Source organism: Sinocyclocheilus anshuiensis, unplaced genomic scaffold (assembly GCF_001515605.1).
Source record: "Sinocyclocheilus anshuiensis isolate Anshui unplaced genomic scaffold, SAMN03320099.WGS_v1.1 scaffold763, whole genome shotgun sequence".
NCBI classification, from domain to species: Eukaryota; Metazoa; Chordata; class Actinopteri; order Cypriniformes; family Cyprinidae; genus Sinocyclocheilus; species Sinocyclocheilus anshuiensis.
The window spans coordinates 426,912-449,654 of NW_015548255.1; the positions used below are offsets into that span (position 1 = coordinate 426,912).

The 22,743-nt window shown below is 36.3% G+C and overlaps 2 protein-coding genes across 2 annotated transcripts in view; both read right to left on the reverse strand.

Moving 5' to 3' along the window:
- Nucleotides 1-8,060, reverse strand: part of LOC107655443 (proto-oncogene tyrosine-protein kinase receptor Ret-like) — a 23,393-nt gene extending 15,333 nt beyond the window's left edge. The window contains exon 1 of the mRNA XM_016442933.1: nt 7,829-8,060. Within this exon, the coding sequence (XP_016298419.1) occupies nt 7,829-7,892 (64 nt within the window). The 5' untranslated portion in view covers nt 7,893-8,060. The remainder of the gene's footprint in view (nt 1-7,828) is intronic.
- Nucleotides 8,061-12,798: 4,738 nt separating this feature from the next.
- Nucleotides 12,799-22,743, reverse strand: part of LOC107655416 (heparan-alpha-glucosaminide N-acetyltransferase-like) — a 29,772-nt gene continuing 19,827 nt past the window's right edge. Inside the window, exons 12-17 of the mRNA XM_016442900.1 lie at nt 22,552-22,675; nt 22,067-22,153; nt 20,817-20,891; nt 15,108-15,177; nt 13,485-13,595; nt 12,799-12,989 (exon numbers count right to left, since the gene is read on the reverse strand). Coding sequence (XP_016298386.1) covers nt 12,799-12,989; nt 13,485-13,595; nt 15,108-15,177; nt 20,817-20,891; nt 22,067-22,153; nt 22,552-22,675 — 658 coding nt within the window. The remainder of the gene's footprint in view (nt 12,990-13,484; nt 13,596-15,107; nt 15,178-20,816; nt 20,892-22,066; nt 22,154-22,551; nt 22,676-22,743) is intronic.

Below are 22,743 nucleotides of genomic sequence, written 5' to 3' on the forward strand. Positions count from 1 at the left end.
AAGCAGGAATGATTCTGTGACATCACAAGATTGACATGAGGTATTCAGTGAGTCAAGTATAACAGGATGTGGCACGTGGACGAGCATTATGCGAGTATTAAGGTGACGGCAGAAGGGTGGATGTTTGGAGTTACGACTGATCACTTCATCAGACTGGGCTCACTGCTCTGACGTCTCACAGCCACATCATGGATCATGGTTGTAAACACTATGATGCAATCTGACATATTGATTTCAGCTCACAGGCGAATTGACTTTGAACCTAACGTGCACATACGCACAAACGAGACAGGAAAAGCTTAACAAGTGAAATCCCGTGTCATATTAATTTTGAATTATACATTATATGAAACATCTGCACATCATTTCCAGCAGCAATTTGTTCACTGTTGTTATGTTTCAAAAGAAGGTGTGCCAGCTCTCTTCATCTTAACCTAGAGTGACTCTTGAGTCTGCTACTTGAAACATTTCTGATGATGCAACAATCTAATCAAATGGCAAGAGACCAATCAGTTCTGAATATAAATAAATCCGCAGTCATTGCAGAGCATTCATTTAAAATCAAACAGACATATACGATGACCTGAATTAGTGTCTCTATGATGGTAACGCCTGCATGTTTTCAAGCAAGGTTAATGGATAGACGACCTCTGGACCGGACTGCTCAAAGACAGGAACTCAATTAGCTCAACATGCACACCACCACAGAAATGTACCATCTATGAGATCATGGGAGCTGGAAGAGTGCATAGGTCTTTCTTGCCATTTCCTTGAACTCGTCAAAAGGCGGAAACAAGCTAGCAGTCAGAGCAATCCACTTTCCATAATCCACTTACTCCTCAAAGGGCTCCATTCATGACATGCTGTATGTAAACACAGGGATGTGTTTGTTGAAATCACTAGCATTCCCATCTAGCTTCATGTCTGCAGCTACAACTGCTGTAAATATCACTGTAGTGTAATCTTGATAATGATTTCAGTCTGACAATCAGAACTTCTATTTGTTGGGATCATCATAAAGCATGCAGATGTCGGTTTCTTGGCTCCTGCCCTTTCGGCCAAGGTCAATGTGCAAAGCATCTGTCCCCAGTGATGACCAAAACTGAGAAGTAGCAATCAATAGCAATATTAATCAACAGCCGAGCACATTCAGTCGATAACCAAATAATAATAATAATAATAACAACAATTATTATTATTATTTCCAATAACAATAATAAATCATTTTCACATTATAATTAATTTCAATGTGTGTCTAATAAATAATACAAAAATACAAATAAAATAAGTATAAAAATTATGCTGATTATTCCAAGCAGATTATTTCATATTGTTTCCTAAATTAAGATCCACATGAGACACTATGAATGTAGTGTAAGAGGACTAATCAAAGTAAACATACTTAATTACTAAGCAAAATTATTAAGACTCCATCTCTATAATATAGTAATGAGAATCATTACTCTGTGACCACAACGATTTAATTAACTAAAAGACTGCCACTTACGCTATAATTCAATACGGGACTATTATTATTGATTATTATGGTTAAATTCCCCTCACTCTAATGTGCATGGGTCCCTTTTCTTTAGTATGCGACACTGAGAAGGTTTAAGATAGCAGAGTGATTTAAAAAAGACAAGAATCGTACAGTTAGTACAAATTACTGTATTAGCCAAATGCAACATGGTAGATTTCTATAACAGAATCAGAAAAGAGTACAATTAAACATATCTAAAGTGTACATCTAAAGCTGTTATCAAACAACAACATTATCGATCATCATCAGAAATGCAATGTCAGAAATGTAATTCAGCATCCCATCAAGGTAAGCACAGAATGGACGTTCGTCATTAAGTAATCTAATTTATACGTCAGAATGCTGTTCATAGACTTCAGTTCAGCATTCAACACAATCATCCCTCAACAGCTCATTCACAAACTGGTCCAGCTGGGGCTCAACACTTCGCTGTGCAACTGGCTGTTGGACTTTCTGACTGGAAGACCTCAGGCAGTTCGGGTCGGCAACAACACATCCAGCACCATCACACTGAACACTGGGGCCCCCCAAGGATGTGTGCTGAGCCCCCTCCTCTTCACTCTGCTGACCCACAACTGCACACCGTCACACAACTCCAACCTCTTCATTAAGTTTGCGGATGACACGACTGTAGTGGGTCTCATTAGCAACAGAGATGAGACAAACTATAGGAGCGAGGTCTGCTTTATATATATATTTTTTTACATTTTACCTTATTTGTATATTTGTATAGTTGTATTTTATATTTAATCTGTATATCTGTATTTATGTTCTACTGTTAGTGTTATCTGTATGCACCAAGGGTCTGACAGTAAAGCAATTTCAATTCTCTGTGTGTATGTGCTGTACATGTGGAAGAATTGACAATAAAGCAGACTTGACTTGACTTGACTAATTTCACATCTCCTGTGGGATAAGGCAGTATGTTTGTATTTACTTTATAATCTCTTTTGGGATTGGATGGGACATTAGAGCTCATAAATGAGGGACCTTTGAACAACATGTTCTCTTGGACGGTATCATTACAATAAGCAGTTACCAACATTATTCACTTAATGTTATAATATAAGCCAGAGACAGAGACAAAACAAGAATCAACATTAGACTAAACACAGAAACAAAACCCGGAGCCTTTTTTCTATTCTTCTTTCGTTTTTTTTTTTTTAATATTCTGAAATAACCTCCAGTGTGATTCATTACTCAGGATGTTCCTCAGTGTTCCCCTCCACTGCTTCAAACACATACTCACAATTTTTATGACTTTTACCTGCTGAGTCTTAAAATTCACAGTGCGTGGTTGAAATGGGCCAGTGGGTGAATTTACATGGACTATTGAGTTTGAGCTGTTAGGTCATCAAGAGCAGGCATTTCCTAAATGCTGTCTTGCATTTTAAAAGTACAATGTAAAAATCAACCACATCCTGAACATAAGAAAATATCCTGAAAGTGTTTTCATTCAAGTCAGAATGAACTGACTTCACTAATATATTTGATTACACCAACAAAACTGAATTTAAAGATTAGAGCAGGTATAAATAAGCAAATTACCAGTGTTTCAGTGAAAAGGATTCCAGTATTAATGCCAAGGCTGCATCTGAATTTTTAAAAGTCTCAGTGTAGTTCAGACTCCACTGACACATTTCCAGGTAATGAATGAATCTCAAAATGACAGCCATTCACAATTCAGCACCCTTCCCCCTCCAAACACACACAAGACCAAACGAGGACAGTTAGGTCCTAACTAAGCCATTGTGTTGGTTGCTCATTGTTGTAAATGATCAGTCCAACACACCATGCATCAATGACCACAAGAAAATAACACATAAAGACCCATGTAGAAATCGAGAGCCCCAAATGCCCTTGGGACACAATTTCAATCAATGTCTTCTTGTCCTGCAAAGCAAATTAGATTCCACTGATGTACGGGGTAGAAATGTGACCCATAACTAACTGAGGGATCTGGGCTACGACTCCAATAGGTACAAAAGCTGTGCAATTAGTCCAAATGTGGTTTCTGGTAGATTCATTAATGTCCATGCACAATGGATCATCATGAGGACAACAGCCTTTATTACGACACTGAAACAAGAAATGGCACCAGTGCACTGAAACAACACTATTGGCGCTATTTTTACCTGAACTAACCCTTCGGTTTACTTTTGATGGTGTATCCTAATGCATTTAGAAGGATTCAGTAGGCCTGTCACGATAACATATTTTTGTTGTGCGATATATTGCCCCAGAAATAATTGCGATAAGCGATATTATTGTCATTTTAAAGGTAAATTAAGGGTGCACACTATTGCTGAAAAACAATCCCTACTTAGCAGTCAGATGTCCGTATGCACAAAGGCACAGATCCCTAAACAAGACCATATCTGCAGATGAAACTTTGTTTGTAGAAGCATTTTTTAAATTTGAACTAGCACCTCATGACTACACCACGTTATTTACAAGAAGCTGCAAAAGACACAGGTGCAAGTGGAATGCAAAAAACATGGTGACATTCATTTTTATGTAAATATAATGTGCGATATATTGCTCACCAAAAATTATTTAGGTCATGTACATATATTGCACGATAAGTCGATATATTGATTATTGCGACAGGCCTAGGATTCAGTGATAAATAATATTTTTGACTTGAATAAAATCACTTAATTTACATTAGATTAGATTTTTTAAAACATTTATTTCAATGTATCAGTATAATGTGTACAATACAATACATCTTACTTATGGTTTATATTAAACGCCTTGACAATCTTAAGTAATATGCTTTTAAAAATACAGTATAAAATGTAGCTAAAATTTGAAAATCGTAGGTCATTGAGCTTCATTAAAGATTTAAATGAAAGATTTGGCCTATAGATTTTCTCCTTTTCTTTAGGGTATGAACAATCTACATAGAAAATAAGAAAAGTAACTACCGACATCAAATCTGTTTTTCCAATCATGGTGAAAGTAGAGATGACGATGGGGAAAATGGCAGGATTTATATACACTGCTCAAAACAAACTAAACTAAATAATTTACTGCAATAAGGTCCAAAAAAACATCGTAATGTATCAACTGGCATTTATCGGTCTACAATGACAGTTGATGAAAATTGTGCTGATGCAGGACGGGCTGGGGTGGGGAAGTATTGTGAGGTGGTCTGAACTTGATTCCCTAATGTTACTTCCCATCGGATGGCCAATCTCCTGTGGCCTGATCATGAGGAAATACCTCTTGGGTTTAAAGGTCAGAAGCCATGGCACTCCGACAGATAAAATAACAGGGTCAAAGCTGTGTATCCACAAATCAATGCCTTACACAATACGTGACATGGGGTCTGGACTTATTTTATGCAAACAACTAGTGTGATGGAAAGCTATGGACAGCTGTGTGACTTTAGAGGTCAAAGGATATATTTGATTATCAATTGCACAGAAGCTCATCACCTTATTAGTCATTCATTACTTTAAACATTTTTTATTTCTGTAATTACACATGCAGCATTCACTGCTGAAAATAAACAGTATGCACAGGTGATATTGACAAAAAATGGTTAATTGATCTCTTTTGCTACCTTATTTTTGGTGACTGGAAAAGTTTCTGTTTTTCATACACTCTTAAAAATAAAGGTTCTTTGTTCAAATGCATGGCTCCATAAAGAACCTTTAACATCCATGGAATCTTTCAATTGCGCAAAAGGTTATTTATAGTGGAAAAAGGTTCTTTGGATTTTTTAAACGTTCTTCACATTAAGAAAAAAAACTGTTCAGTGAAAAGTTCTTTGGGGAAACAAAAATGATGCTTCTATGACAACATGCAACAAGCCCCTTTTGGAACTTTTATTCTGAAAGGTTAATAGGAAATTTATGCCAAGAGAGTCTGATCAACAGCAAACATGAGCTCTTGCTCTTTACACTATATTCAAGGACAAACAACTGTTTAACACTGCCAAACAAACTGTAGCTTAAATGTCAAAAAATCAAACCAAGTGTGGTGACACCAGACAGAGATACATGATTACATGTATCCCCAGCACGGACAAAACCTATTGCTTTTGTCATCATCCATTTTCATGGGATGGCTTGTCATAAAATAGATGAGATCCATTTTGCGAGAGGCGCTGCCAACCATACTGTGTCTTTAATGAGGGGTTTTAAGACTCATCTGTTATCAGAGCTGTGTACTCTATTATTTTACTGGCAGTATTTTCCTTTCGGAAGACAAACAAATTGTGTTTGCCCAGAGCTAAGCACACCTGCTGCACACCTGCCCTCTGACCACCTCTCGGCACCAGGCTTTTGTTTTCCTCACGGCAAAGAATCAAGGTGCTTCCGCATCATCTCTAACAAAGGTTAAAACAGGAGACGTTCAGTAGGATGAAACCTAATCATATTGTTCTTTACCACCTGGTGATTATCAAGGCAATATTCATTTAAATGTTTATTTAAGGTCAATTCTAAAGTCAACACCTCTCAGAAAATTATGAATAATGCTAATTACTAAGTAAAAAAGATTAACAAGAATAACAGCTCACATTAAAAACATGGTTGTTTCTGCAAACTAACAAGTTTTATATAGTTAGTTTATAATTTTTTTCATTCACTAAAATGCTTAATTATAAGTTATTTAATAAGCATTGCAATTCCCTTCAATATGATCTTGCCACACGATGCATTATGTATTATCTATAATATCATGATATCAAAAACTTGCATGACAAAATGCACATGCCTCAGTTGAAAAAAAAATAACAATAAACTGCTTCCAACAGACCTTATCATTGCTGATTTTACTTGTATTCCAATAAATTTTGCATTCCGATTGCACAATTCCTGGTAGGTTATCGGACAGATATACTTGATGAGTCAACAAGACCATTAAAATGCTATTTCCCATCATCATTTAGACCGAGCGATTCAGTTAGCATCAGAATGCATCTTTGGCTGTTTTGTCACTTTTGACTCTTTAAGTAATGTTCATTCAGTCATTAAATAACCTCACCACCATCAACACCATTCAGGAACCACTATTGAGCGAAGACAAATGCAACACTTTTGCATTCACACACTGCCAAATGTCTTCCGAATGGCCAGAATAGCTTTGAAACCTCTGCTATGTTCCACTTTTGTCTGTATTGAAGCTGTTGCGATGTGACCATTCCTTTTTAATGCAACTGGCCACACACTGAGATTTAAGATCTATTCAGGAACGAGTTCGACTCTAGTTAACTCCAGTTATTTTGAGAGAGGTGTGTTAGTACAGTTGGGCAGAGGGGTTATAAATGGGATTATGATATAATGACGTATGGGACATGCGTATTGCTTGCATGAACCTTGTGGCACATTAGAGTTGTACATATTTTGGCTTCAGCACCAGATTGCCTCTACGAAACTATCTGTTAAATTTCTCCAGTAGTATTCAGTGGACTTTGAATGGGGATGGGGGGGGGCGAAAACTGACAAAAACTGTGAAATACAATACTTTGCTCTTCATTACTTGAATTAAATAGGCCTACAGAAAGCAAAAGTTACATATCCTTGCTGGTTTTATATAATACTCTTCATAATAATAATAATAATAATACACTTTTCAGCAAATAATCAGAATAATATTAGATTTCTCAACAAATAAAACAAATAAAATTATTTCCATGAATCAACAACTTCTAAACAAATGCGAGAACAATATTCAACGGCTCTGCATAGCTTACTGTGTTTCAAGTTTTCTAGATCTTTTTATTTGTTTTAGCACAGGAATGCCCACCTGCCAAGCATTTCTGCCAAAAGCACCTCCGCCGGTTATGATGCCACTGCTTGGACCATGGTTTTGTCTCAAAACCTAGTGAACAACCTACTTTCAGGATCCTAGGGTCAGCAAATAACCCTCTTAACCATTTTAACCCAAATAACAATTTAAACTATTTGGGGTTAATTTGAGATTTAAAAAAAATCATGTCACATTACAGGTTCTTACGATCTGTGGATTCTTGGATGTAGAAGGCGTTCTAAAGAACAAGGGAATAAAAATGTCTCTGAGGAACGTAAGGTTCGCTCAAAACGCAGGCTAGGTAGGCAGCTCTCTAGGTTTAGAGACAGCCCGTGTTGTCACTGAAGGATACACAGAGGCGACAATTCTAAAATACGACAAGTGTAATGCTCAAGTAGCTACTGCCTCTGAACAGTAATTCCCCGTTTCTAGCTCTCAACACTGTTATTTACCCCAAACAAAGAGGGCTAAATAGCGTACAGGAGGCGCGGGGTGACATCAGCTTGTTATGGAGTAAATCCTTACCTTCAGACAGGAGAAGCAGGAGCAGCGCGATGTCTCCCCAAACGATTCCACGCGTCGTTCCCATACTTGTCAATCATAAGTGTAATTTCTCAATGAACAGGCAAAAGTATTTTGATTCCTAAAAAAACAGAACGTTACTGTTTACGAATCGCGCGAAGGAGCCACAAAAGTCCTTAACATGAATGTCCCATTAACGGGTGACTGCAGCGCGAGCTGCTGGACCGTCAGCGCGCGCGCGCACACACACACACACACACACACACACACACACACACACACACACACAAAACAAGCGCAAGACAAAGCGCAGCAGGGGGAGGTTCACATCACATCCAGCCAATTTCCTCAGATGTGTGTTTCTGTCCTGAATCACATCAGCGGCTGTCCAATGAGCCAAAGAGTTCCTAATGAAATAAAACTACATTTTGGGGACATGCAAATATTCGTAAGTTAGAAAAGGACAATATGACTTTATGGTTTTATGTTATCGTTTGTCAGTTGGTCAGTTATGCTATGCATTATATTATTAATTATTGATAGTTTTTATAAACGTTCATTTTCCGTTTTTCTTTGTCCGTTTAAATACGCAGTGCAGACAACTCAGTATAAAATGATTAAAGAGTAGCCTACAAATACATTTACAGATATCTGCGTTGTAGAGAAGACCGGGGCTAGTTGTCACACGGGGTAATTATCTCAGTATGCCGCCTAGCCTAACTATACATTTTCCAATTACATAAATGCATTTTTTCTTCTACTTCTTCTTTTTTTTTTTTTTTTTTTTACAGTAATAACTATCTGTGTTGGTTTCAAACTGTTCAAGAAAAGTAAATAATTTCCTCAAAAAACATGATTTTAAAACAAGGTAATTTTCATAAGTGTTAGTTTGGGCTAATGAACTGCTTTGTAGATCTCATCTTTAATCTTTTTCCTTGTCAGTAAGAGTGGAAATTTGCTTTTTTTTCTGTAGCCAATACAGTATAATTGACTTTAAATATTGAAAAATATTCACAAGAGCTTCAAAAATAAAAACGTGAACTGTGATGCGTGCACTTTGAAATGAACAGGTCCAGTTGTAGCCTATGTCAAACAGAGGTAAAGGGTAAAACTATGAGCAAAATAAGATTTGTCAAACTAATTCAAAATAAAATAAGTGAAAGTAATAAAAAATATTGCAGAACATTTTATTTGCTCTGCAAAACAGTGTTTAATAAGAATCAGGTGCACAGGCACAATGATCAACAAACAGCCACATGGTATTTTAAGGACAAACCACACCCAAGCCTATTGTCCCTCACATCCTCCGAAATATTCAAAACAACAGTTCTGTGAATAATTCAATATTGTCAGTAAAGGCCAAAGTTTAAGAGAGTTGTTGTGAGTTCAAGATGGTGTCGGCCCGTTTTGGCAGTGTGTGAGCCAGTCTCTGTCTGTGCTGGGCTGCTCTTGGACCAGATGACTGCTTAGCTCTCTGTGAAGAGGGGTAAGCATGATGCATTACTCTGCCTCTAGGGCGACCCACCAGTGCATCACAGGGCTATCACTCCAATTAACGTCTGCCCTGATGGATGCCAAATCAAACTATAGTGGAGGCCTCAAATTAAGCAAACATAAGAGAAAGAGGCCAACCAAAGATGCTTTGGGTTGGTAACAAAATAAATTATCTGTCGCTTTACATCCAGAAGAGTTATTGAGGTATTTTCCATTCATAAAGCCCTCAAAATATATAGGGAGTACTATGTAAATAGCACAAATGTCTATCCTTTTTATAGAAATAAAAAATAAGCAGAGTCAGACAGTATGGAATATATGTCTGGCTTTGCTTAATTTTTATTTCTATAAAAAGGATGGTAATATTTTAAGTAATATCATTTAAGTATATATATATATATATATATATATATATATATATTACTTGAATTAAATCCATATTTTCCAGTAATCAAAAAGGTCATTTAAAATCTTCACTTATACATATTTCAAGATTTATGAATAATAATTATTTTATCATCGTCCAAGTTAAATGGTTTCAATGACAGTACAGAATTGAAATTGTGTAATTATATTAATATAGAATTTTATTTATTTATTTATTTTAAATATAACGTCTTGTCAGTGGGTCACAGTAACTGTCTGTACTCATACTGTTTATGAATTTAATTTTAAATTCACATAAATGATGGTGGTCAAGTGTGAACAATACACAACAACTATAACTATGGCCCATGAAAATACAGAGTGCAAAGGCCTTGTTTCAAACTCCACCTGTTTGTTCATTAAAAGATATTTATGCAGTATAAATATTTCACTTACTCTGCATATTAGCCACAGGATGGTTTTGTTTACATAGCAGCATGTAGGCTCATCACCATATACATGATGCAGATTAAAAAAGCTCAGGTTACTCTAAACCAGACACACGGTGGTATTTACAGACATATGGTCAATGTAAATCAATATAGATTAGGCAATGCATAGGCAGATTCATGACATTTACCACCACATCAGTTCCTTTTGAATGTGGTTGCTTGACAAGATCATTTTCAGATGAAAGCTCGTCTTATAGTAGATACGATCGCAATTTTTACTCAGATTGTGTCAAAAATTCTCATTTAGTATTGTGCGAGTAGAAAATAGGAAAGCATTGTTTACATCAAACATGGTGGAACTATTCTCAGTGGTATTTTGCCTTTAAAGCTTTGCATCTATATACCTTGCATTAAATAATAATGATGATAAGTACTTTATTAATAAAATATCGATTCAGAAAGTGCTTACTGTAGTAGATAAAGCTACAGCTCTTGAACAATGTCCATCTTCCCACTGGGAAAGTAGCACAATATTAGTCATTAGTCCTTTCCCAAAATCAGTTGACCAGTTTGCTTCACTCATAGGCTATAGTTTAAATGGGTAATATGATCCTCAAAATGAAAAGCTTTCTCATTAACTAACAGAGAGAACGGGTTCAATTGAATTCCATGCAGAGTGAACAGGTTCACATGTTTCAGCCGCTTCAGTAGGATCATAAATGTCCTACAAAAGCACTGTATTGAAGATGATACAAAAACTGTATACAAACTATAGATTGCATTTGCTTTTTATGCTTCCAAGCAAAGGATAAACACTACTGCTGTGTTGATCAAATAATTCAGCCTGTTTGTTCACAAGCTTCTGCAGAAGTCATTTATAAGTGAGAGGTCAGCAGAGAGCCATTTCTGAGAACACTCTGAGATTAAATCTCTGCACCCTGACAGATTCTCATCTTCTGACCACTTACAGCCAGACGTGGTGATACTCTTGGACACTTCTGACCTCTACTATTATATTACTGGAGTCTTGCAATGGCTAATTTCAGAGAGAATTTATTAGTCGGTCAGTGGTTCTAAACAGGTCTCTTTGAAACTAAAATAAAATCATAAAATGCAACTAACCATATCTGCTAAGCACAGTTAAGTTAAGATAGCAAAATAAATAAGCTTATCACACTTTTAAAGAGGAGCAGTAAACACTCATATATTTTGTTGTTGTTTTCTTCAAGGACCATTAGGCGAATCAAACTCCACAGTATTTTGCTGCAAATTTATCTGTAATTTGACACTTCTCCAAATTAGACAGATTCCCTCATACTTGAAAACCATGAACAAGGTAAAAGAAACCTCACTATATCAAATATGGCATCTCTTGCAAAATAATAAACATGGTTTGCGCCAATCACAATATTTGTGAGGTTTAATTATTGATGTAATAAAATAAATAATAACAGAGTTCAAACAGATAATAAAATCTAACAATACATGCTTTATAAAAAATACATGTATAGATAGAGTTAACAATTTTATTTTTAGGAGTAGCCTATAAAATACTGCATGAGAGAACAAATATCAGCAAGAGTCACTAACAATAAAATATTATCTGCTTAGTAACAGAAGTGTATTCTTAGCAAAGATGGGGACTGGACAATCATAATAAGGATAACAATAAGGATAACAAGAGATGGCCTCTTGAGGACGGGACAACATTTGTCTGGGACGTATGACAAGACATACAGGTTTGGAAGGGCATGAGGATGAGAACATGATGACAGAATTAAAATTTTAGGGTGACCTAACAGAGAGACATCAGATTCTTTTGGGAATTTTACACATATTCCTATTAACAAATCTTGGTTTGCCACTAAAATTAAGATCTTGATGCAAAACCAGCTGAAAACCACTGCTGCAGAGCTTCCAGAAATGTGTGCTTGTGACTTTATTCGATCTCATGAATATGACTTGACAGAAAACATCAGGGTTTTTTGTGTTACAAAGCAATTTCCGTATGTGCATGGGGTCTGCTGGTGTAATTTCCCTGATTTTGCATTAGTGTGAGCATGAAAAGTGCTGGCCCCAGAAACACTCCTCAGTGAGTCGTCCAGCTTGACCCATATTAAAGGGCTGTCAGTTGAAGAGCAGATGGTACCCACTCTCTGTCTCACAGCACCAAAGGGGGGTGGCCATGGCAACCGATATATAATGGCTACCCCTCAAGTGGTGGAATCGCTTGTTCTAATTTGTTAAGTACCACTTCAGCAAATCTGATTTAATCACTACGTTCAGGTCTTAACACAACTGACATCAAATAAAACACTGCAGGTGTCCATGGAAGACAGTAAATCTGATCCCCTGGTCTCGGTTCTTATGCCTATTAACTAATTGAACATAGGATAGCACAAAATTCAGTTTTACAGACATGAAAAGAGACATTCTTCACTCACAAAAAATACAAATATCAATGATCTTGGATCCAAAATGGTCCTGTTTTTTTTATTATTATTTTTTTTTTATAAAATTGAATACTCATTAAAAAGTGCACAATATTAAACACCTAAACAGAATGTTGCACTTATTTAATTATTTAATAATTAAGACTTTATTTTAGCCTGTAACTTAAACTAAAGAAAAAACTTTTATGAGACAAAAACACCGGCAGCATCAGATTTTGAGAAATATATATATATATTTTTTGTGGTAGAGCAGGTAGGCAATGAAGACCCAAAGAGCAGTACCCCATATACTCTGGAAAAGCTGTTCCCAGTGACTGTCCTGAAAACGCATCTCCCAGCTGAAAGGAAAGTAAAATCCCAGCAGAGAGTGTCCAACATAGACAAATATAGAGTTCATCCCTGCAAATGCACAGTAAGCTTTTCTGGATTGGATTGGCTGATAAAATGATGCTTTAAAGGAATAGTTCATCCAAAAATGAAAATGTGCTGAAAATGAATTTAATTTTGCCATCCAACATGTAGATGAGCTTCTTCAACTTTCTTCATCTCTCTTCTTCACGTTACTTCATCGTAACAGATTTGGAGAAATTTAGCATTACATCACATGTTCACCAATGGTGAATGGGTGCCGTCAGAATATGAGATGTTAATTGATGGACTGGAGTCATGTGGATTACTTGTGGATTATTGTGATGTTTTTATCAGCTGTTTGGACTTACATGCTGACGGCACCCATTCACTGCAGAGGATCCATTGGTGAGCAAGTGATGTATACAAAATTTCTGAATTAAGAAACAAACTCATGTACAACTTGGATGGTCTGAGGGTGAATACATTTCCAGCAATTTTTTATTTTTGGGAAAACCATTCCTTTAAAGAAGAAAATTCTCATACCAGGATAAATGAAAGGTTGGCCGCACCATTCCTTTACGTCTACAGTGAAATACATCACACCCAGCAGCACAAAGGACATGCGGCCCATGCAGGTAACAAATGATAGGGACCCGAAGAAGACAACAGATCTGTGATCTCAACCATTTGATAAGACAGCAATGGAAAACATAGTGCAGACACATATCTTTAAGACATATCAGCCCACAAAACAGCAAAAATTACCCTTAGAGGTGCACTGTGCTATTGAAAAACTTTTCCAAACATTTCTTGTAACAGCGAGGACACCACAGTGCAGAACCAGGGACTAAATAATGGATGGACATATAGTAGTTTCTGTGCTTAGAGTAAGCCAATAAGAAACATAAGCATCCAAAGTGAAGGCTTGGCACCTGCTCAGTAATGTCAATAAGTCATGTGCCTCAGTGTTCCTAAGTGCCAGGATGCTCGATGGAATTTTATCTAATGTAAAATGGCTGCGTCCCAGAGCATCGTTTATGTCAGCTGAAGTCGAGCCAAAAAAAACCCCTCTTGGCTGGGAGTTAATTACTTTTAGGAATGAAAACAGACATACACAGGGGCTCAATAAGCTGGTATGATGAACTGCCCATAAAAATTGAAGCAGGTGTGTATGCCTGTACTCGAACAGGTAGAGTAGGCTCACAAAGACACAGAGAGCATATAGCACGGGCAAGATGAGGTCAAATTTAATGTAAAAACCTTTAGAAACGCAGGTCTCATATAGAAAAAATAATCAGTATTTTTGCCTTGTTTCCCAGTTTAAATATTCTCAAAATGGTGTTAAGTGTTAACTAAAACCATTAAAATTAGTTTTCATTAATTGTAAAATTAAATAAAATTATCTAAAATATATATATAAAAAAACTTTAAATAAATAAAAATAATAAAATTCTGTTAAAATTGAAGTACTAAAATGACTAAAACTAAAAAAATAAATAGAAATATTAAAAATAAATAGAAGTATTAAATAATAAAACTGACAAAAGCACACAAAATTACTGAAACTTAAAATAAAATCAAAATGAAATCTGAAAATCCTTTAATAGTATATAAATAATATAGTATATATATGACAGTATATAAATAATGATAGTATATAAATAGTATTAAAAATACTTTAATTTATTTTAATTTATTTTTAATTCCAAAAATCCTTTTTTGTTTTTGTTCTTATTTTGCATGTAGAGATCAACAATCGTATGATGTCTACTGAACATTTCAGTTATATGCCATTATTCATGCTAAGGTGTTAGATGACAAATAATTTAATGTGCACCGTTCTGAAGATGTAGGGCTGACCTCATCCTGCTCAATTTCACAACAGGCGGATGAGATAAGCCAGAGTTTGGCAAGATATATGGTTGGGAAAATAAAACTGCTCACTCTCTCTTGGCTGTAAAGAAGAGTGATCTAGTTGGACAGTGGATGTATCACCCGCCGCGTCTCACTCCTGTGCCAGGGGGGGTGATTATTTACAGGACGTTCTGTCGTTAGAGGTAAGTAAACGCGTGTTTTAGCAGCCTCTGATTTGTGCCTGCTAGAGTCCCATCCCTTCTTTTGTGGATGGAGAAGTAGCTGGATTTAGAGGGTCAGGAAGCACTTACAAAAGGTTTTTATTGACAGGTATAAATCCTTCGTCTCTTGTGCACTTAGAAAGGATGGCTGCAGAGATTCCCTGAGGATCAGAATAAAACAGATTTCAAATCAATGCAGACCTGTATAGCAAGCACTATCAGACAACCCAAATGCAGCACTGCCATAAAGAATCAAGCAGATTAGCTGATGCTCCCGGGAGGTGAAGCCCCTCAAACTAACACACGCAACACAGATCCATCTCCTCATGCCTCCTGCAAAAGTTCTCAGTCTTCTCAAATGTTACATTTCTACATTGCAATATAAATATTTTAAAATGAACACCCCAGGTTAAGTAATCGATATCACCATACTTTCCCAGTTCATTGATTACATAAAGAATTGCAAACATTTTCTGTATTACAAGTTTTGTTAAATATGTTTAAATATGCAAATGAGTCATTATCTCATTCAATATGCACAAATTGACATACATTTCCAAAACAGAAATCTAAACATTGGATAAAGCCAGGTTCAAAATGCTTGTTTTATTTTGTTAACATATTAAAGGTTTTTACAGGGGGGATTTTGGATCTCTCTTTTTATCGCTCTATAAATCAGAAAATACTGTTTAAATCACCATGTTGTTAGGAATAAAACAAAATCAATCAAATGATATTTGAACAGACCCCTCTGTAAAAAACTTCAAAATACAAATAGGAATAAAACTGTAAAGTTTGGTGTATGTAAGCACTACTCAAGTTGGGATTTCTGGCTCAATGCATGGGGTCAAAACTCATTTTAAGAACGCAGCCGTTAAAGGCATGTATTACACATGCAAATAGATCAAATGCAATAAACACTTTAAAGTTTATTTTGTATGTTTTCTATCCACTAGTCTAAAACAACAAGTTATGAAAAGCCAAATAGCCCAAAATTTCAAAATTGACCAGGGCATGAAAACAGTTTTTGACTGCAGTGTCTTGGCTTAATAGCTAGAAAATGTTAGAGCATCATTGTTAAAATAGGCTCATTTAAGGCAATATTGTGCTTTTGTGACTATAGACAGTTCAGCATCCAAACCTGCTTGTTAGGAGAATATCCATCATTTGTATAGATGACAGAATCAATGGTGTGGAAATAGCCTGGCTGGCTCTAGATTGAGTCTCCAGGCTATGCAGGCAGGATGTGGGACAATCATTGCTATGTGGGGCAATCGCTCAATTTCAATCTCAAACTGCGGAGTAGTGATCGTTGAACTTTAATTAACTCAGGGTCCTTGTTTATTGGGACGGCGAAGCACAAACAGCTTCAGATCATCCCACAATCTGACAAAGGACTCATTTTCCTTGTAGTCTTGTTGTTAGCCTGAATCCTTAGTTATATGCTCTGTGGTCCAATCCACAATCTATATTTTCATTGACGACAGGGTAGGGATGAAGCATTGGGGAAAAGTTGAGAGGAAATGAATAAAACATCTCAACAGATGCTTTACAGCATATACAAATAAGGACTCTTTCCCAACAACTTGCTATTCTATATATCTTCTGCTATTCTATATATCTTCGAAAACAACATCGCTTATCACCAAATCTGAATAAAAAAGGAGAATTTATTTAAATAGTATGTAGTATGCAAGTGCTATATTATAAATAACCCATCTTTGAGTTGCATAATCAAAGGCTGAGGCAGTGTGTGAACAGCAGTGGCATAATTCTTTGCTGTTGGCTAGTTTATTTTATCATGCTGTGCCTCTAGGTAAAGTGAAATAGATCTCTGTTCATTTATTTCAGCACAGTGTGGCCCCATAATGCTGGCCAATATGATTCAACATACAATTATAATGGCCTGATTTGTCATAGGGCTTGGGAATAATGAAATTTAAAATACTAGCATCAGGCATCTGTGTACTTTGGGTCTGGGTTAACAAAAAGCACACTCAAAAAGCTTCACTGTGAGAAGAAGAGGAGAATTGTGATTAGGGTACATACTAAATAAATGTGTATATACAGTATATATATATAAAAGAAAATATCCTTCAGATATAATATGCAAATACAAAACAAGTTAACAATGGCATAAGAAAAATAAAGTAAAAACCTAATTACAAATAAGAAAAACAAAAATAACTGTACATTTTGATTTTTTGATTTTTTTTTAAATTATTATTAAAACGTATATGCTTAGATGTAAACACTTATAAATTTAAAAAACACAAACCAATCAATTATGTTTGTTAAAAAGGCTACGTTATATGTTAGGGCTGGTTCACACAGAACACGTTTTTCCATTCCAAAGCATTACTCTTCCATTGTCTTCCTATGTAAAACGCCCTAGGATGTGTTTGACCATTGCACTCACACCTCACATTTTTTGAAGCGTCTCGCGCATCCCACACCATTCTAAAAAAGCAGTGCTCAAGTTAAAATAAGTTCAACTAAAAAAAAATAATGCATCTCATATTCCACAAGCACAAGGCTACATAAATGACTAGACTACAAAAGTGTATATAAAAGAGAATATGCAAATGTTTCAAATTAAAATCACTCCTTTCAAACAGGTTTCCCAAACACTCCCTCTGTCTCTCATTGGTCGGATAAACAGATAGCCCCGCCCCAAATTCACGCCATAGGATGAGTGTTGCTGTTGTTGGGCAGGTCAAACAAAAAAAGCAATGTTTTGCATGTGCCAAAGTGTTTTCTGAAAAAGTCAAACTACAAATGGCTTACTGATAGTTTTCTCTACAATTTAAGCTTGGATAAGTATTTAAACATCAAAATAATTACATACCTTAAGTAAAAAACCAATGTGAAGAAAAAAAAAAAAAAAAAACTTAAAGGGGTCATATGACGTTGCTAAAAAAGAACATTATTTTGTGTATTTGGTGTTTGGTGATGTTTTTAAGAGGTTTAAACATTATTTTGTGTATTTGGTGTAATGAAATGTTTTTAAGAGGTTTAAGGTTAAAAAAACTGGAATGTGGAAATTATTTTCCACATACTGTACATGATTGTTTCTCCTCTATGCCCCGCCTTTCTGAAACCGCTTGTTTTTACAAAGATCAATGTTCTGAAAAGCAGAGTGTGCTCTGATTGGCCAGTTATCCAGTGCGTTGTGATTGGCCGAATACCTCAAGCGTGAGACGGAAATGTTACACCCCTTACCATACTGTGATGCCGTGTCCCGGTGCGATGAAACACCAATAAAACCCATTATAAACGAGGCATTTGTTACATCCAGTGGGGACATAATTACGGATTATAATGATTTATACTGCCTTTTACGCGTTGCATCGCGCCGCGTAAACATAAGACCATGTCTGCATTTGTGATCGGAGAAATGTCAAACAACAAGTGCTACTCTACACGGCTCAAAACTCGCGTTTGAATCATCAGTGGCAAATTCTTTAAATATGAAAACGTACTTACAGTCTGTGAGTCAGAACAGCCGGCACTGTAGTCTACTCTACCAGGATCAGGAAACAGTCCTCCAAAAAATGCGCTGCACACATCTGAATATTTGGGTTGAACTGTTCTGGAACAGTGTTGTAAATACAACTTAACCACTGATTTCTAGTCGTGTCCTCTTTTGGAAGGCCAAACAAAGTATTTTCGCTTTCGCAATGAAACACACAGCGTCTCCACAACATGGCGGCGGCGGTGGCAGCAACAATAAAGTTACGCCTTCTTGATTTGCGTGAACATTTGGGCAGCGTTATGCAAATCATCCCACATCGTGACGTAGACATGTGGGGGCATGTTTAAACGAGGCGTTTTAGGAGGGCGTGGACCAGTCTTAACTTTTATAAAGAATATCTCTTTGGGTTTGAGACTTTAGTCTTTGCAACTTTAGGGATCTTATATATGCACGAACAGCTTGTAACACTCCAAAGAGAAAGGAAAACTTGAAATTGCATCATATGACCCCTTTAAAAAAAAAAAGTTCCCTAGGAAGCAATAAAGTATAAAGGATAAATATCTTGGCACAAAAGAGAGATCTTATGAGTAAGGACAGGACATTGTGTCAGCTTTCTGGAGGTGCTGAGGGTAATATTTGTCTGTCATAATTTAATGAAATGTACTCATAAAACAGATGTCATTTATGGAAGGGACATTTAGAAAAATGTGCACACTCATATAAATGGCCCAACTTCAAATCTTTAGTCCTTAACATATAAAAACAAATGAGATACAAGCTTTGCTAAGCCGCAACATTCTTTCTCATATTAATAACCAGCCATGCAAGAATGACCTTAAGCAAAGCCATCGCTGAGAAATGCAGGTCATTTGCCCCCATCATCCACAGCTTTATGTCTAGAGTTTGCCAGACAAAACCCCTCCATCAGCACCTGTTGTCTCTAGAGAGGGCATTCCAGCAGCTCTGCCTCCAGAAGTCCAAAACAAAACACAGAGGCAAGGTCTTTCATGGAAAAGAATCCTGCAAACTCCCTTTTTGTGTAGATCCTCTGATCAACATATGCTGCGTTGTGCAGAAACATGATTCTCACTTAATAACCATGAACAAATGACTATACAATTCGCTTTAGATTAAACACGCCATATAACTTGAGCTTGCTTAACTCGTCATGCTCATTAAAACTGACAAAGACCAAAAAAATACAGAGTGGGAATGCAGAAAGTGGTAATTCACCCCACATGGTGCAATCAAATAGCCTTTCTGCAAGGGAAGGTCAGCAGTAAGTGAACTGTGCTGCCCCTGGAAAACATTTCTAGTAGCACATGGCCATTTCCCCTGAGACAGGGGTTTAAACATCCTCATGCACTTCCCATCCAGCCCAGCTTCTGCTCCTTTTGTCTGTGGGACCACCCAAATGGAGCACTTAACCCTCAAATCTGCCAGCCGTTCACCATTGTCATCTCAATCTAAGATCTAATCACTTTTTTGTTTCATAAATGCAAATCTCAGTGCCAACCTATAGCACAAAGGTCATAGTTCAGTTTAACTCTCATGTTCTACTAAGATTGACCTGAAATTGACATTTTACATGTTTGAGGTCCCAGAGACCTCAATGCTGTATGTGTAAAAATAATAAACTTCAAAATTACATAATTTTTCCTGAGAGTGCAAACATAATATACTATATCGTTCAAAAATGTTTCTTTATTAAAAAATAGTTAATACTTGTATTCAGTAAAGATGCATTACATTGTTCAAAAGTATTTTTGATAAAATAAATGCAGCCTTGGTGAGCATAAGAGGCTTCTTTCAAAAACATAAAAAAAACTGCATTGACCTCAGACTTGTAGTCTGACTACATGTAGGACATCCCAACTATTTTATCAGCTTTTTTTTTTTTTTAATATAATAGTTTCTCATAAGACTAACAAACGTCATTAAGCATAAACAAGATTCCTTAATGCTAAGTATGTTTTTAAGCTATTAAACTTTTTAACCCTTTTGAACAAAATAATAGTTAAATCAAAACTTTTTTGTCATGCATGTTTAAACAAAGAACCAGTGGAAATTATTATGCAGTAATCATGGTAAAACTCCAGATTCAAAAACCACCAGACATCTGTGAGCTGAACAACCAATCCGGTTCAGTCCCGAGAGGGGTGTGATAGCAATCTCTGCCTTGGAATTCATTTAGTGCATATATACACATATCATATGACACCTACCTATTTCATAAACTGTCTACAACTACAAGCAATATAGCATTTGTACATAGAGGGCTTTGCTGTATTGTGCAGTTCTTGCTATTGAAATCTGCTTTTTTACATTTTTCATATAAGTGTGGAATCGTGCTAGGATACCTTTATTCATTTTACGAAAAAACAGAAGATTCTTTCCAGCCTGTGGACCCAAAGATTATTTCCAGTATTAGACTAAATACTTAAAACATTTGACCATTTTTCTAGCAAAATGGTGCATATTAGGCCTGCACTTTAGGCCAAATAGGTCATAAGTAAACTAAAATAATTAACAGCAAATAAACTGCAAGATAATAATGCTTATCATACGTCATACTGATATCATGTTCGGACAGAGAGAGAGGATGTGAGTGGCGGTTGTGGCCCTGAAAAAGAGCTCAAGTTTCAATGCTCCCCGTGCAGCCATGCACGGCTGTGAAGTTGGCTGTGCTCACTGATTAATTCGGTGATGACGAATGAGCCTCAGCCGAGGACACTGGAGCAGACGGACACAGACGGAGAGGCCGACACCTGCCGTGTTCTCAAAGCCATGTTGATTGACGGGCTTGGCGCTAACTGTTTTTTGCCTCCGCCCACAGGGATTTCAGCAATGCAACGGAGTTTGCACGTCTAGTTCTCACCGGTCATCGGGGCACTGTCACCATCAAAGGGTGAGAAACTTTTCTGACCTTTGCCAGAGACGCACACATCTGTCCACAGCAGCAAGGACCGCTGAGACAGAACAGCTGTTTGTCTAAGAGAGTTGCAAAATCCAGTCCAATATTATAGATTTGTCATTGTTCGTTGAACTAAAAGTAATATTAATTAATGAGACAAGAGAACATGCTGAAAAATCAATGATCTATAGCCTGTGAGATACACAGTTTAGATAAGTCAAATGTTGGGCTTTGGATTAGTTTTAGGCTTTCTCTCTCATTTGTCACTGGATGTTCTTGTCTTTGGTGCATGTCCTTCAGTAAGTAAATTTGACTGTTTATTTACTTGTTTGTAATTAATTTTTATTTTTATATATATTTAACAAATTTTTGTCTTGTTTATACAACTAGTTCTGTCCCTTTAATTTAATTATAGACTGCATTCCAAGAGTGCAGATGTTTTTTTTCCCCATTTATGTTAGTTTGCATTGGAACTATTTTTGTGCACTTTTCATCAAAACAACAAAATAACTGAGCATATTGTACATAAAATGTAGTCAGTATTACTTATGCTCAATATTAACTAGTACTGGTACTTAATATTAACTTATTGTTTATAAAACTATTCATGTTAATAGCAATATTTTATTTGATATTACTTAAATACTGTATCTTCAATTACCTGCATGCCAAAGAATCCCATGACTATAGAATTAATTGTACCCAAAACACCCTCTGGTTCGAAAGGCTCTGTTGTACAATATAAGACCTACATAAACAGAAATGATCAATTTTCTTATTGTAAGCCATACAATATCAATATAAATGCCATTTTAACCATTATAACTAGCTGTGGTTTCACTTAAGCAAGTGATAATGTATAATCAGTTAGACCATTAATGCAAATAATCCTCTGCGTGAAGCTTACTACATGACTAGTCACTTAGTAAGTCAATAAATGGACATATTGATTTGCGAAACCATGGAGTGATACAAGAGACACATTAATATTACAGTGTAGGAAACTGGTTGCCAGGGACAATGGTCAAATATACATTTCAGTTCTTTTTATACACAAGAAAGCCAACTGATCCGTCAGAATCAAGCATTCAGTGTCAGATATTTAATGCACTGAATTGGTTAAAGATGATCGTAACTGATTCTCACCTTGCATGTTGGATACCAGAAGATGTTGTCCCCAAATAACCACCTGTCTATATATGTGGCTGCTCTTTCTGTGCAGTTGGGGTACAAACCATCATCTCCAATACCACCAGCTCCTAAATAACCACTAGCAGAGGAGACACAACATAATATACACTACCATTCAAATCAAAAGTTTAGGGTTTGTATGATTTT